This window comes from Streptopelia decaocto (genome assembly GCF_964273445.1).
Source record: "Streptopelia decaocto genome assembly, chromosome: 1".
NCBI classification, from domain to species: domain Eukaryota; kingdom Metazoa; phylum Chordata; class Aves; order Columbiformes; family Columbidae; genus Streptopelia; species Streptopelia decaocto.
The window spans coordinates 48,320,910-48,336,460 of NC_138663.1; the positions used below are offsets into that span (position 1 = coordinate 48,320,910).

Below are 15,551 nucleotides of genomic sequence, written 5' to 3' on the forward strand. Positions count from 1 at the left end.
TATATTGGTGAGAGCCCCAAACCCACAGGTTATGCCAGTGATTCCTCACTACATACTGTGAGTGGTAGAGTCCTCATCTTACACACTCCCAGTCTCTGTAAGGACTATCACAGCTATCACAGCCAACATGCTGTGTGTAGATAAGCATCCACACAGATGGTAGGTTCAGTCCTCCCTCTGAACCCACAGAGCATGTAAGAGAGCCCTTCTCTCTGACTGACTTCAGAAAATACACTTTTTCAAGTGAAAATCATCCTACAGCTGTTTTTTGACTCTCCAAGAGCCACAGACAAATGCTGTTTTGCTAGATGATTGCTCAGGCATGTCAGCTGCATGACCAGCACCATTCAGCATTGTGACCTAGCTCATTAATCGTACCATGTAAAAGAAGAGACAGTATATCAAGGTCATGATAATTAGAAATATTTCACATTTATCCAGATTAAAAAAGAAAAAAAAATTCATTAGCTAGTTTGACTGGAGAGTTTTGGTACAAAAGGCACAACTTAAATAAGAAATAAAAGTTATCAGTTTTTGTTTCTTTCATTGTTAATCTTTAGAGAGAAATCTTCTCAAAAATGCCATTTGGACACTGACCTAGTCAGACTAATTTTGGTATCTTGCTCTTGGGAGAAAAACCAGTTCTCTTTCTTTCCCTGTGTAATACACAGGAAAGCAGTTGCCTGATATCCACCATACTTCAGTGGGGTACCAAACGTATCTCAAATATAAACCATAAGGCATTTCAAGTGTTAGTTAGGATGTTGCATTATCATTCTGCAGCCCAAAAACTACACAGGCAAACTAAAACTCAAAAAAAAATAAAAAGAAAAGGTGTTGAGGGTGGGTGTGATGATGAAAATGCTGACAGGCCATTGCGTTCAGTGGCAGTAATTAGTTTTACCATAGTAAATTCTAGGCATATGGCACAGCAACTTTCACACCCTCTTATATGATTTAAAATGGTTCTCACAAATGTTCGTCTCACTGTAGCTGTGAAAAATCTCCCGTTTCCTCAAGAATAAAACTGCTCCAAGACTTGCCCTGACAACTGATGCTTAAAAAAAATGTCCCCCAAATCCAGTTAAGGCAATGATGTGTGCTTAATGCAAGAGAACAACAATTAATATATTTTTGACTGAAAAGAAAGTTAAGCTGCCAGAAATGTCAAAAGTTCCTCGCTACCCTGACACTTACGTAATTGTTCTGCAAACACCCACACGCCGGAATAGACCTACTCCACCAAAAATTGCAGGGCTGACTCACTGAGCATTCCTCTACGTATCTGAAGATCTAACCATCTAGGATACATCATCCACAGCGTAATTCTAATGTGATTTCCCTGATTCAAGAAAGTTACGCCTCACTCCGAAAAAAAAAAAAAAGGGAATCTATATCTTCGAGATCCTGCCCACCCATCACAGAGGAAGCAGTCAAAAATGGCAGTGCTGCAGAATGTATCTGCTCTCTGAAAATGTCTGAGCCCCATACAAGGCCAGAGCTGGGACTCGATGTGGCTGGCCATGATCTTCAGGATTCTCCTTGCTTTAGAAAGACACAGAAGCAACTGTACCTAGAGCCTACTCAGTTTTGACCTCCGTGCTGTGTAATCCTTTCTGAACCCAGCTATTACAGCTGGCCATGGACCTTCTTATCTGCAGGACAGCACTCCCCTCCGTGCAGCTCATCCTAGCTCTGACCTGGCACAGACTGGAAAGGGAGCAGGGCACTGCTGGATCCTGGTCCTTGCTTCCTGCACGCTTCTTTATCTCCATGCACATTCCAACGCGATCCAGAAATACTTCTCTGATCTGATGGGACTGCCACATGAAATGAAGCAGGCGGGTGCAAAATGGGACTGGAAGCAAAAACAAAATAAGAAATCAACATTTATAAAGTATGGAGAATACCTCTGAGAAAGAGCAGGGAGGCTCCAATGCATCACTGGATGCATACACCCTCAGGGATGCAGGTGTCTCTACAGCAGCCTCTCGTGAATGCTTGAAGAACGATGTACGTGCACAGTTTAGCCAGAATAGGAAACTTTGTGAAAATGGTTTATGCTTTACTGCCATACTACAAAACTGCTCAGAGAAAGTAATAATTTAACATAATTTACCTTTGCGGTATGCTGATGGCACCGATGTACCAAATGAGTAACATGAACTGTGACCATGAACAGTACTGTAATCATCAAACCACTGTGCTCTGACATACCCAGTGATAAGCTGGTACTTGGATGGGACAGTTCTCATATTAAATCCTCATAAATATCTAAGCATACTAAAGCCAGGATAAATTTAAGAGCAGCAGTTCTCCTGTCAACATTTGCAGAGATTACACTTGTACACACCCAGTCTTCAAGGCATGTTGTATACTGCAAAGCTCTTAAATGCTGAATCAAAGGTGAAGAAATAACTACCATACCTATTCATGGCTGTACCTGAGATGCATACCTTTAAAAAAACTGCACACCTTAAATATATACTTCTCTAGTAATATGTACAACCTAGTACTGCCCTGGACATTTTAAATACTGCTCCATATTTACAGCATTATCCTTTCCCCATTTGTTCTATTTGCACCAAATTCTTTCTACTGGTTTCCCTCTGACACCAACCAGCATCTCTTTAGCTTCCAAATTAAATTACTAGGTTGATCTGTGAGACTTAGGAGTTATGGTGACTGACCCCTTGAGACCACTGTAGTTTGGCAGTTTTCTTTTTTATCTCCTGGTTTTTGTTTTTGGTTTTTGCCTTTTTGAGGGGAGCTGGGGGAAGAGGGGTGGGCATGGGGAGGAAAGTGTGGTGGTGCACAATGTAGCAAACTAAACCAGAAAGCTAGGTCCTTGCACCACAGGACATGAAGAATTATGTGACATGCTGTCCCCTGGAAGCCAGCAATGCCGCTGGTGCTTCAAATTCAGCATGTGATTTGAGCCCTGTTTTTTTAACAGAGTAGGACTTTTTAGCACCTAAGTCAGGCCATCAGTTTGGTGCTTCCCCCTCAATAAGCTTTTACCAAATTGTGTTTGACATCAGCAGGTCACCAGGGAAACCCCCAGCTCCAGTAACAACTAAATGCTCGTCTCTGTCAGTGCATCTACCCCACTTGGTAGCAGGTCCTGCCTGGCCCAGGAGAGGTCCCCATGCAGGTTACATCTGTGAAAAGTAAAGCAGATGTGCTAAATGAGAGTTGCAGGTGCCAGGACATGTATCTGCCCATGTCTCTCCCCCTGTGACATCCTGGAGCCAAACTGTGTGCTTGGCTCCATCGGGTCCCCAGGACACATTCCAGTGGCCATATAAAAACCAGACAGCGGAAATTGAATTGTTCATGCCTGGGTTGGACTCCTAATTGCCTCTTTTTGGAACCAGAACATAAGATAGCTGTGCGGCATTTCTTTTCCTGAATATGCCTGTCCCAGGATGAAGATCTTTTTTCTTACGTAATTTGTCCCTGCTCTGCTCTCTGCACAGCTGATTTACTCTGCATTGTGCAAACACAGTCCTTGTTTACTCTTTTCACGGTCTAGAACAAGCCTTCAGTCATCCTAGGGGCAGGCTTCATTCTCATGGTGAGAACAAGAGAGATTTGGGAGCAGGGGACTTGTAAACATAGAGGAAAATACAACTTTAGCACTGGTTTCTATACTTGCTTGATGCTGTCAGGTTTGCCTCCTTGCAGGATGAGTGAACTTGATGAAAATGGGATAGTGCTATTGAAGGAACATACTTCAGCGATAGCACTAATACCCTCCCAGGTAAGCCCACGTGTTAGTGCCTAGTAAGCCCTTACAAGCACATTAAAAAGGGCAGCACTAAAGAGATTATAGCATTTTCTCAGCAGCCTCATCTGGTGTGATGTATGTGTCCAGTAAAGTGAGATACAGGCTGTCCCTGAATAGCATGCAACAGTAGAGAGAAACACACCAGCATGCAAAACACGAGAATACGCTTGAGGTTCTACTGAACTCTTTGGTGTTGGCAAAGAGTTGATATAAGGACATTGTTGTCCCTATATAAATAGCACCACAGATTGGGACTTTTGAATAGGAGTTGCTTTTTTCCTCAGCTAAGGTAATAGAATTATATGAAACTGGATTCCAGCTAGTAAGCTAATTTATTAATTTCATTACTACCACTAAATTTAAGGGCATATCAGTATTTTTATTCAGTCGCAGTCTCGGTTCCACTTTTAAAATTATCTGCTTCTCTTTTTTGCCTTTATTATACAGTCCATTTTTTAATTTGAAAGCTTTCAAATTAACATGTACTTGATTACAAGAAAAGTATGCACACACATAGACTTCTGTTCTCTTAATATTTATTATTTTTAAGACAGAGTTGCCCACTCGTGCTATGATTCTGTTGCCAGCAGAATGCAAACCAATGCAAAGTGATACACAGGTCAGTGCCACAAAAACTGCCACTACCAATGGCAGTACCTGGTGGGGAAAAAATAAAATAAAAGATAGAGTGCTGGCCTGTTTGCTTGGCCAATACACTGTGAGCCTGGCTACATATGTGCCTTGCACTGCCCTCCCACAAGCTTAGTTTTATCCTCTAAGAAAGGAGACTCCTACAGTCATTAGTGATCTCCTGTCAAACAAAACTGCTCACCTTTGTGCACCCTGAGGAACCATTTGGAGAACTCGCATATGAGCTACATTCAGAAGGGAACTTAGTTTATAATGTAAGAAGTTGAAAGAAAATAAAATCTCTTGAATAAATGCATGCCTGTAACAGCTGTTAAGTATTGTAAAGCATCATTCCTAAGTAATTGCTAATTAAATTACTTTATTACAAGGCACAATTAAATACGTGTTTGAGGTCATCCAGCTATTTGCTGTTTCAAGGAAAGCACTTGAGTCAAAAGGATTTCCTAAATGGAGTCATTCAGTGTTTTATTTCTCCAACTTCAGGAATTATTTTAGATACGAATAATTGGACATTGAATAATCGGTTAAATGCCATTTCCATAAATTGTTTGTGCTTTACATAAAACAAGTAAAATGCTTTATAGGGCAGTTTTGTTCTCCCTTTGAGGCACCCTCCACTAACCAGTGCTGCACTAAAGGCACTGTACTTCACGGACAGCAGGATGGTTTCTGTATTTCTATTTTCAAATAGATCATTCACACAAACCAACTCAGACAGACCATTAATTCTCACTTTCACTGGAATTAAAAGGAACTATGAGAGGGACTTACAGATAAACCTATAGGTAAGAATCACAGACTGTAAGGTAAGCACCTAAAAGCAAGGGCTGGTTGCACTAGGCACTATTTAGAGATGGTGAAGGGAACTGAGCAGCTCCAGTGTGCAGTTTGTCCTCTCTGAAGACCCCCTGAAAGTGATTATTAAGAGAAACGTCTAGCTGACACATAACATCTAACTTCTGACATCTAAAGTTGAATGACTACCTAGCTGAACCACAGACATCTGATGGTTCAGTCAAAGCTGACAGTCAAGATACTCAAAACCCATGCCTAAGCATGACCTGTCAGTGGAGAAACCCCTCTTCATTACATTTTCCAAGCACTGGCACTTGCAGAGTTGAGTTGAGTTGGCTTCTCAACCAAAATCCTGATGTCAGCATGTTTCATGCTCCTTGGCCTTCTCCACCAGGCAATCCCAGAGTATACATCACTTGCCTGACATCAAACAGCACTGAGAAAGACAGTGTGTCTGCAAATTCGATTCAAGTCATCAGTGGGATGTGGAAAACCAAGGCTGGAGTCCCTGCATTTGTATGATAAATATTGATTGATGCAACATGGGAAAGGTCTGACCAAAGCAGCAGAAAAGCCTTTCCTGTTCTAGGCTTCATCTTCTCATAGAAAGACAGGCTTCTATCAAATTCTGCTCCAAGTCAAGTAGAAGGCCAAACCTGCACCTTTAGAGGAAGAAAACACATAAGAAGAAAACTTTCCCATCCCTGATGTCTGATGAAAGAAGAAACTTCATCAGTACTTGACCTCCTGAGGATGCCTCCACATCGCTGCCTCAGTATCCCAGGCTGTGAAATGTCTCACAGCGGCCCAGCTGGCCTGGTTTCAAAATGTCATAGATACTTGCCTTCTTGGTACTTCTCTCTCCCATTACACTATGTAGATAGCCTGCCTGCCTAATTCAGGGCCAGGGTTCTTGTTGCAGGGAGAGACATGAAGGAACTGGACAAAGCAACACTGAACTCCAATCTCCATCCTCCATGAGGGACTTGTCCTCTGTGTCTGCATCTCTGGGCAAGACAAGCTCAGGCTATAGACACTCACAGTGATCTATTCAAGCCTCTACACATGCCAAGAATGAGCAAAAGCTTATGATCCAAAAACCAGCAAAACAGGCTTTTTGTGATGAGTATGCTTTGAGTTGGGGCGAAGAGGTTTCATTTGCAGCCAGGGAGGTATAAAATTAAAAAATAAACCACAAGTAAGAGAAACCCCACATTTCAGGGTTCAAAAGCTAACTCTGTCAGTGAGTGGATGACTGAGGGGGTCATGGTGAACAGGAATAGGCTCTTTATACTGCCTAGGTACTGCAAAAACTTCTGGAAGCTGAAGGATAAGTGACCTCACCTCCTGGTGAGGCTTGGGCTGTAGGTCTGGTCTCTGACAAAGCATCAATGGTTAGTAGCATGGTTAACTGAGTCCACTGCTGCATCCCTCAGTGACTGACAGGACAATGTGGTTCAGACAGAAAGAGGAAAAGTGAGCTCATACATGCACATGAACACAAAGATAACAATGTCCCACATAGTTTTCATTCTCCTTTAGTCTTCTTCAGCTGGTGTGTGCTGAGGGAGGTACCACTACAAATTTAAAAGGTGTAATTAGAGTTTTACTTCTTGAACTCCGCTGCAGTGCAAAACCTCCTGCCTGGGTCCCAGCTCAACAAATGGCACCCTCAGAGTGCTGCCATGCAATTAGCTGGTGATAGCCATCCTCATTACAAGTCTCTGTCCCAGCTCCACTGGGGAAATACAACTCTCTTGAGCATGCTTCATCTAGCATTTTATTGCCTTTATATACTTAACCTTAATGCTCGTAACATTTCAATCTGATCTGACAGTGCTAGCAATAAAAATCTCTTTAAATGCTATCATTATTTATTGTTGCATTACTGCTAGGCAGGTATCTCAATGGGTTTGATGAACTGCTTGCATAATACGTAGCTTTCGGTTGAAACATTGAATGACTAAGATTTTTATTTTAAACCACTGCCATGAAACGTCACTGAAAATGCCCTGAAGATGATAATTAGAACATGTTTTCTTCCTAAAATATTTTAGTCACCAGAGAGGCAAATTTACCTTATATGAATGTGGAAGTGTTTGATGGAAGTAATTTGGGGCTTGTTCTGTTTTCTTTTAATCCTCATTCTGTAACATGCTGATGTTTTTCTGTGTATCTTCATTTTTAAAAATGTTATCAAATACAATGTGACCCCAAAGAATCATGTTAATTAATAGTAACATGGATTGCAAGGAACAAAATGTATTTACCATTATGTCAGACTAGCTGGGAATTGTCACAATGTTATATCGAAATCGTTGTATTGAAAATGTTCAGGATGGCTGTAAGACAAACATTGCATTACACTGCAACTTAAGAGATAACTACAGTTATGGTTATTTGAGAGTTTCTATTTCAGTTGCTTGTGCTTCACAGAACTTCTGTTTCCAGAACTTCCATTTCTTAAGCCTGAAATCCATGGTTGGTAAGGCTGAGGTCAGGGTTACATTAGTTTGTAAAATTTGAACAAAAGTTCACCTCATACACTTGAGAAGATAAAGAATAAATATGGTGCCACTTTTAAGAATAAATAAAAGTAGGACTTAAATAATGACCTGATTATTCATTTTACCAGGACTGTGCTGTTTGCCATATCAATACGGCGTGACCAACAGTGCCAGCCCTCAAAAATTTGCTGTCCTGCTTGAGCACTTATAATGGGTTGGAAAAAAAAAAAAAAAAAAAAGACTTAAATGTAGTGGGGTGGGGAATCAACAAATTAATACATAAAAATCAAAGGTTCCTGCTTTGCTCTGTTACTGCTCCGAACAATTAAACACCATACCCTGAAGGCACAGAGCTGAACAGCAAGTAAAACACTTGGTAAGAACAGCGTGGAAAGTCCTTAATGTTGGGCAAGGCAAACTGGAGAATTTGGCCCCACTGAGCGGTGGGACAAAGTAGGTGATGTGTGTGCATGTGTCCAGCGAAATGCACATTGGATTGGCCAAATGCCCCAGTTTAGGGCCAGGGCAAGGTTTGTGTAACACTTCAGTCCTACTTTCAGGCCTTTGAAAAAGGTAGCAAGCAGGGATCCTCTCAAAATCCCCACTGGGAGGATGTCTTTAATGCCATCTGGGTGTCAGCCTTGCTTGAAACCACAGTGACTGATGTGCCAACTTTAATTAACGTCATGGCTTTTTTCTGAGCACAACACACAGGACTGTCCATACCCCATGTGTTCCCAGGGTCAACGCTCTCCAGTCACTCCCTACCTAAGAAACCTCCTTCAGCCGGGGTTAAAAATAATCAGCCCTGAAGCACAGCAGCAGTGTAAATGAGATTAGCTTCTTCAGAACAATTTTATTCCCAGGCAGATGTTGGCGACGGGATTAGCATTTAAAGCCAGGCTTCTCCCGATTTATTTTCTCTCCTTGTTTTTTCACTTACCCCCTTGCTAACCCGCACCTTGGAACAACCCCACCCGGCTCAGCCTTCGGCACCGTCAGCCCCACTCTACCGGCCCCCAGGCGCCGCTCCGCCCGGTCGCTCCCGCCCCCAGCTACCCCGGCGCCGCTCCGCCGAGCCTCGCAGCCCCCACGACCGCCTGCCGGTGCGGCAGGGACCGCAGTGCCCTTCCGCCCGGCCGGGGCTAGGGGGAAGCGCTGGACGCCGGGGCCCCACCCGCAGGACGCCCGCGGGAGGAGCCGGTGCGGCGGCCGGGGGCCGCCTGCGCGGGGGCTGCCAGGTGCGACGGGCCCCCCGGGCCGGACCCCGACGTTCTGGCGGCGGGCAGGGCGCTCCCCGTGCCACCGGGGGCGTCTGGGGGCTCCGCGCTGGCTCAGCGCTAGCGGCGGCCCCGCGTCGCAGCCGGGTGAGCACGGTTCAGTTAGCGGCTACCTGGAGGGGCCGGCCGCGCCGCCTTCCCCGGTCGCGTTGTTAGGGTGGCCCGGCCAGGCTCTAGCAGCGCCCGCAGGCTGCTCCTGCGGCGGTGCAGGCTACTCAGCTGCGTTTCGTGCAGCGAATAAAGCCGGGCCACGTAGGAAGAGGTTAGCTCGGGGTTTACCCTTCACCCGTGTAGAGATCAACTGAGGACAGGGGCTACCCGCCTCCCTAAAAATGGGACTCCCGGAACTCCCTAATGAAAAACCGGGCCGGGGTCAGTGCTGAGGAATTAAGGGGGACGCGGCCGCCCCCCCACTACTGTGAGATTTAGGGAGAGAAAACAGAGAGAGAAAACATGCCTTTTGTTCCGCCCGCGGCGGGGAAGGGAGGGGAGGGCCGGGCCGGGCCGCGCCCCCTCACCTGCCCCCGCCACCCCCGCCCGCCGCGCCGCGGCTGCCGCTTGTTTGCACTCGGCTTATCCGGAGCGGAAATTCCTTTCCGTTTTTTTGTGAATGACAAACTCATTAACGATTCATCAACACAACCTGTTCCAGCCGGCCCGTCGCCGCGGCAACAAGCCCCTTCCGCGCGCCCCCATTGGCTGTTCCGGAGAATGTATCCATTGAGGCGTCCCGCGGTTGTGCCCATTGAGGAGTCGCCGGGCTGCGCGGGGCCGCGGCAGAGGGGCGGCTGCTGCTGCGGGCGGGGAAGGGGCAGCGGCGGCACCAACACCGGCACCCCCGGCGCGTTTCTGCGCTGAGTGGGGGAGCCCTGCGCGGCGGCACGTTAATTGGATTTCATTCACTCCGGGCGGAGGAAAAGCCCAAGGGCTCGGGCTGCAGCAGCGATTAGGCAGGTTCATTCAGGGATTCATTGACAAAAAAAAAAAGAAGAGACCGGGCAGGCTGGCTGCGCGCACGCAGGGACACACACTTACACAGACACACTCTTACACACACACACATACACTTACACGCGCACACACTTACACACACACGCCGGGGCTGCTTCTGCCTCCCCGTGACTCCACCGCCGCCCGGCGCGGGGGAGGCGGCGCGGGGGGGCTGCGTGATTCATTTTCCTGGGGCGGAGGGAGATAAGTTGTGCGGAGTTGGAGGGGTGCAGCCCGCCCGCCGAGCCAGCCGCATGCCTCTGTGAGAGAGAGGGGCGCTTCCAGAGCACGCTCCGCTTCCCCCGTCCTTCCTCATGCTAGATACGTTCAGACCCGTCCCTTTCGCGTCGGAAATGGCGATTAGTAAATCCGTAGCGTGGCTGAACGAGCAGCTGGAGATGGGCAACGACCGGCTGCTGCTGATGGACTGTCGGCCGCAGGAGTTGTACGAGTCGTCCCACATCGAGTCGGCCATCAACGTGGCCATCCCTGGCATCATGCTGCGGCGGCTGCAGAAGGGCAACCTGCCCCTGCGCTCCCTCGTCTCCAGCAGCGAGGAGGACCGGGAGCGCTTCGCCCGCCGGTGCGGCACCGACACAGTGGTGCTGTACGACGAGCACAGCCGCGACTGGAACGAGAACACGGGCGGCGAGTCTGTGCTAGGGCTGCTCCTCAAACGCCTTAAAGACGAAGGTTGCAAGGCGTTTTATCTGGAAGGTGAGAAGGGCCGCCCGGGGTTGGGGGACAGATCGTCGCCTGCCTGCCGGGGGGCCCGGGGCTGTGCGGTTCTCTGCCCGGGGAAGGGAGGGGGGTTGTCCGCAGCGTCCCCCAGGCATTGCACACTGAGGCTTCTGGAAGACGCCAACCTGAAAAGCCCCCTGCCCTCTCCCTCCCCAGCATCCCTGTCCTCGCTTTGTTTAAAGAGACCTCGAGGGCTGGAGTCGCTATAGCGGCGTGGGAAGGACAGGGCTAACGGGAATCCCGGTATGAGCCGGGGAGGACAGAAGGACTTGCTGCCGAGACATGTCTCCAGAGGTCCCCGCAGGGCGAAGCGGCACAGAGCTTTAATCTTCACCGTGCTGAGCACTCCGCCGCAGCGGGCGATTTTCTTAAGCCTTCTTTTAGGTTAGTCCGGCTGCGTGAGATTGTGACTTTTTTTTTTTTTTCCCGGGGCTCCAGAGGGTGGGAAGCAGCTGACCCTTTGCAGACAGGACGGTACCAGGGAAGTCGGCTTGCCATCTTATATCAGGCTACATTTTTCCCCCTCACTTCGTTTTTCTCCCCAGGTGGTTTCAGCAAGTTCCAGGCCGAGTTCGCCCTGCACTGCGAAACTAACCTAGACAGTTCGTGTAGCAGCAGCTCTCCTCCTTTGCCAGTTCTGGGCTTGGGAGGCCTTCGAATCAGCTCCGATTCCTCATCAGACATTGAATCTGACATTGACAGAGACCCCAATAGTGCCACGGACTCCGATGGCAGCCCTCTCTCCAACAACCAGCCTTCCTTCCCGGTGGAGATTTTACCCTACCTCTACTTAGGCTGTGCCAAGGACTCCACTAATCTGGACGTTTTAGAAGAGTTTGGCATTAAATACATCTTGAATGTTACCCCCAACCTGCCTAATCTCTTTGAAAATGCCGGCGAATTCAAGTACAAACAGATCCCGATCTCTGACCACTGGAGCCAAAATCTGTCTCAGTTCTTTCCTGAGGCCATCTCCTTTATAGGTGAGACCCGATTATTTGATAACTACCTATATGTCAAGCAGCAGAATTAAGGAAATTTCGGGCGAGAAGCAGTCGCAGCGATTCTGTCAGTCTCTGGGAATGCTCGCTCTAGTTTTAAAGTCCTCTTAATTTGAGGGGCGGATGGGGGCTCTTTGGGGGTTATTGGGGAGCCCTGGTGAATTGTAAGCGACGTTTGCAGGTTGCAAACGCATTGCTGGTTTGGTTTGGCAGGCTCTGGGATTCCGGGATTCTTCCCCGAGCAGTTTGTGTTGGAGCTGGGGACTGAGCAATGCGCAGGATGGGGGATCTTTTAAAATCTCTTCCTGGCGGGAGGGGGCAGGTAAATGAGCCAGGGGTTGATGGCTTATTCGTCCTTACTTTTGTTGCATGCTGTTCATTTTCTTTTTTTTTCCCGCTTGAGGTTACTAAATAATAGTATAATAAAAAATACCTGAGAAGCTAACTTCAAGTTTTAAATACAAGTCATTCATAACGGGTATCCTTGGCAAATGTATAGTCAGAGCTTTAATTAAATCTTATGGTAATAATGATATACCTCTCGGGCTCGGTGCCTCGCTTAACCAGCCCTTAGACGTTATCTGTGAGCTTTGGAAACACGTCCCCTTGGGCTCAAGAAGTTCTGGTTAAAATCTGAACTCTCCTTCGTTTCAGGGAGGACTAAAAACACCCCATCGGGGTGCGGCGGGTTGGGCATTGCATTATCTGTTGGGAAGCTGTGCTGTAATCCGGTTGAATGATACCGGTAGTAGTGGAGTATGTAGGTAATCTGAGCCCAGCAGGAAGAAATGTGGGCTGGAAGCCACAAAGAAACTAATCTCCAGGCATTGTAATGCATTTCCTATTACAAAGGAACCCATTTTCAACCAATGTTGACATCCTGTTCCTCCTAATGGGCTGTCCCCTGTGACTTCCCTCATTCTTTTAAAATGCCTGAATACCTCCATTGTTAGCTGCACAACAGTTGGAGAATAATTTAATAGACCTTTGCAGTCTGCTGGTCTGTATAAAAGGCATTCAGTGACATATTGCAGGATTTCCATGCTGGGGCAAGGGGACTGTAAGAATTCGAGGCAAATCTCCAGGCAAAAGCCTGTCTTTTAAAACTGACTTTTAAAATAGTGTCATGCAACATACCCTGCTCCCTTTGTCTCATTCTTGGTGTTCTCAGCTCTTGGACTTGGGTACCTATACGTAGGGGGGTTGATTCTCCTCTTGTTCTGGTTTTAAACCAGTGAGGTTAACTCTTGCATTGCACTGCTGGCCACTGGGATCAGAATCGTCCTTTCTTCCTGCTTGATACTGATCTCACTTGTGTTGAGAGATCAGTTACCAACCCCCTGTCTTATGTGTCCTTCTCTGCCTCTTTGTCTCTGTACAGATGAAGCACGGGGGAAGAACTGCGGTGTCCTGGTGCATTGCTTAGCAGGGATCAGCCGCTCGGTCACGGTGACAGTGGCCTACCTCATGCAGAAGCTCAACTTGTCTATGAATGATGCCTATGATATTGTCAAAATGAAGAAGTCCAACATTTCACCCAATTTCAACTTCATGGGTCAGCTGCTGGACTTTGAGCGGACTCTGGGGCTGAGCAGCCCCTGTGACAATAGAGTGCCAAACCAGCAGCTGTACTTCACCACCCCTTCCAACCAGAACGTCTTCCAGGTGGATTCCCTGCAGTCCACGTGAGCTCCCACCACCTCCCTTCTCCTGTCCATTTCATGGGATCACTCCTCAACGGTTTCTCTTTGGCAGTGATAAAGAAAACACAGCTTTCTCTTTTTCTGGCCTCTGCTATCAAAAAGCAGCTGCCAGTGCAAGCTAGGAAAGGTTACGCAGTATGGAATCGGCTATGACGAAGGGAGGGAACGTGGTGAGCTCTCGGGGAAGCACCACAGTGACCTGGTGGCAGGTGGGCAGTGCGCTTGTCCCCGCTTGTGCAGTGTCTTGGATCTGAGGACTTGCAGGGGGGTAGGGTAAGGCTGGACAGGCTGAGCATGTGTTCTCGGGAGACTGCAACTGTCCTGCTTCCCTCTCTGCTTTCGGATCTGTGACACACATTTTTGTCTTCAGTGAAGACTGGTTATTTTTGTTTGTTTGTTTTAATTTAGAGGAGCCAAAGAAAGAGATTTCAGCTTAGTTGTATTTGGAGTACTTGTTTGCCAGAAGCTTGGTAGTATCCTACTTGATCTATGTAAATATTTAATCCTAAATCGATTTGAGTTTTTCTTTTTTTTGAATTCACATGTATTCAAGAAATCAATCCAAGGGAGATCCATGTTTTTGTTCTCTTCATAAATTCTTTTTTTTTTAATTGCAAAGAATATATTTGCAGCATGCATAATTTTATTGTTCAGCTGAAGCAAGTTTTCCATGAGGGAGAAATAGCAATGGTGAGAAGTTTGTAAGTCATGTTTTGTGAGCAAGTACAGTCTCTTCTTTCATATATTTTTCTTGTGGTGACTTTTTTTTTCCTCATGCTCTTGATGTGGTTTCCACATGATATATATATATATATATTTTTTAAATTAAATTAATTTTTTGCCTTACCTTTTGTAAATAGATCATCTGGGAGGAGATTTGTCTTTGAATGCAAAAGATTTTTGATCACTTTTTAAAACTTCAGATGTGCTAAACAGTGCATTACCTCTGTACAAACTCTTCAGGGAGCTTCACCTCAAATGCAATATTTTGCGTCTTTCTTTTTTTTCATATAAAACTGGAAGTATGTGCGAGCATTTGTACCTGTGTGTACGCACAGTGAACCTGCACACGGTTGCCAATAAGGGAGAGTCTAATTCACGGTGTAAAAGTTTTAAGATGGAGTTTACTATAAGAATGTAAAACCTTAAATTATTAATAAATAACTATTTTTGGCTATTGAGAACCTGGCTGCTTTCTTCCCCCTTTCCCCTCTGCGTGGGTGTGGTTAATTGCACATACACATGTGGTTATGTTTAAAGGTAATGATTGCTTTCAATAGCTTTTGTACAGCCCCTAAGACAATAAAGCCTTGATTTCCCCTTTGGTCCACTGGTGCCTAAATGAATAAACAGTGCATGTGCTGGATTTTTGTCTTGCTTTGGTGAAGGGAATGCTTTTGAAGGCCTTTAGGTTAATTGCAAAGTATTTTGTAAGTATTTTGTCATCCCTTTGCTGCCTCAGGGATATACCTGGCCCTGGGCCATATGGATTTTTCTTTGTAAGAGTGGGGAGCTGCTGTTTTCTGGGTTTGAGTACAAGTTTTGACCGCTCTATTACAGGTGCCAGGAGCTGGGTTTGTGCTCTCCTTTTCTGTCTGGCAGGAGCTCATTCCACAGATTCATCAACAGTCTGCAGCCTGTAAATGATTTTTTTTTTTTTTAATTTTTTATTTTTTTTTTTCTGTTGTTGTTCAGCCACATTTCAATTTAGCAGGTGAAGGCAAGGAGGAAAAGTCTCTATATACCCTTAGTCACCTCATTTCCTCTTTGGACCCTCCAAGTAGTCCTGCCTCTGCAGAAGGAAAAAGGGGGATTATAGTGATTGCAAAGCTTCCTGCTGCCATTTATTTCCATTAACATCCTTCCTGATGAGAAGTGGCCCAAGGCAGGATGGTGCCAAAAATCCACGTGCAGCACCGCGGCGATGGGCTAATGCTGCAGCTGAGGCTGTTGTCTGGGGTTCTGCAGAACTGACAGCCGGAGTAAATTTCAAGTAATTTTAGAAACTGCAAGTGTGTGAAATGAAAAGCAAATGAAACATGGGAAAAAAGTGAGTCAGTGTCTCATGCAGTAGTGGCCTAGATTGAGTGCAT

The 15,551-nt window shown here is 46.3% G+C and overlaps 1 protein-coding gene across 2 annotated transcripts; it reads left to right on the forward strand.

Moving 5' to 3' along the window:
- The first annotated feature begins 9,638 nt into the window (after window positions 1-9,638).
- DUSP6 (dual specificity phosphatase 6) lies at window positions 9,639-14,642 on the forward strand. Of its 2 annotated transcripts, XM_082055938.1 has the most exons (3): window positions 9,663-10,730; window positions 11,300-11,737; window positions 13,137-14,642. In XM_082055938.1, the coding sequence occupies exons 1-3, from the start codon at window positions 10,328-10,330 to the stop codon at window positions 13,442-13,444; spliced, it is 1,149 nt and encodes a 382-aa protein (XP_081912064.1). In that variant the 5' UTR covers window positions 9,663-10,327; the 3' UTR covers window positions 13,445-14,642. The 2 variants fall into 2 exon arrangements, with proteins under 2 accessions (XP_081912063.1, XP_081912064.1); XM_082055937.1 differs by lacking the exon at window positions 11,300-11,737 and having other exon boundaries at window positions 9,639-10,730.
- Window positions 14,643-15,551: the final 909 nt, after the last annotated feature.

Excerpts from the sequence above, each read along its gene's own strand:
- DUSP6 (XM_082055938.1), top strand. The coding sequence starts at position 10,328 with ATGCTAGATACGTTCAGACCCGTCCCTTTCGCGTCGGAAATGGCGATT. Across the intron at positions 10,731-11,299 it reads CAAGGCGTTTTATCTGGAAG|GTGGTTTCAGCAAGTTCCAG; the intron begins GTGAGAAGGGCC and ends TTTTCTCCCCAG. Across the intron at positions 11,738-13,136 it reads TGAGGCCATCTCCTTTATAG|ATGAAGCACGGGGGAAGAAC; the intron begins GTGAGACCCGAT and ends GTCTCTGTACAG.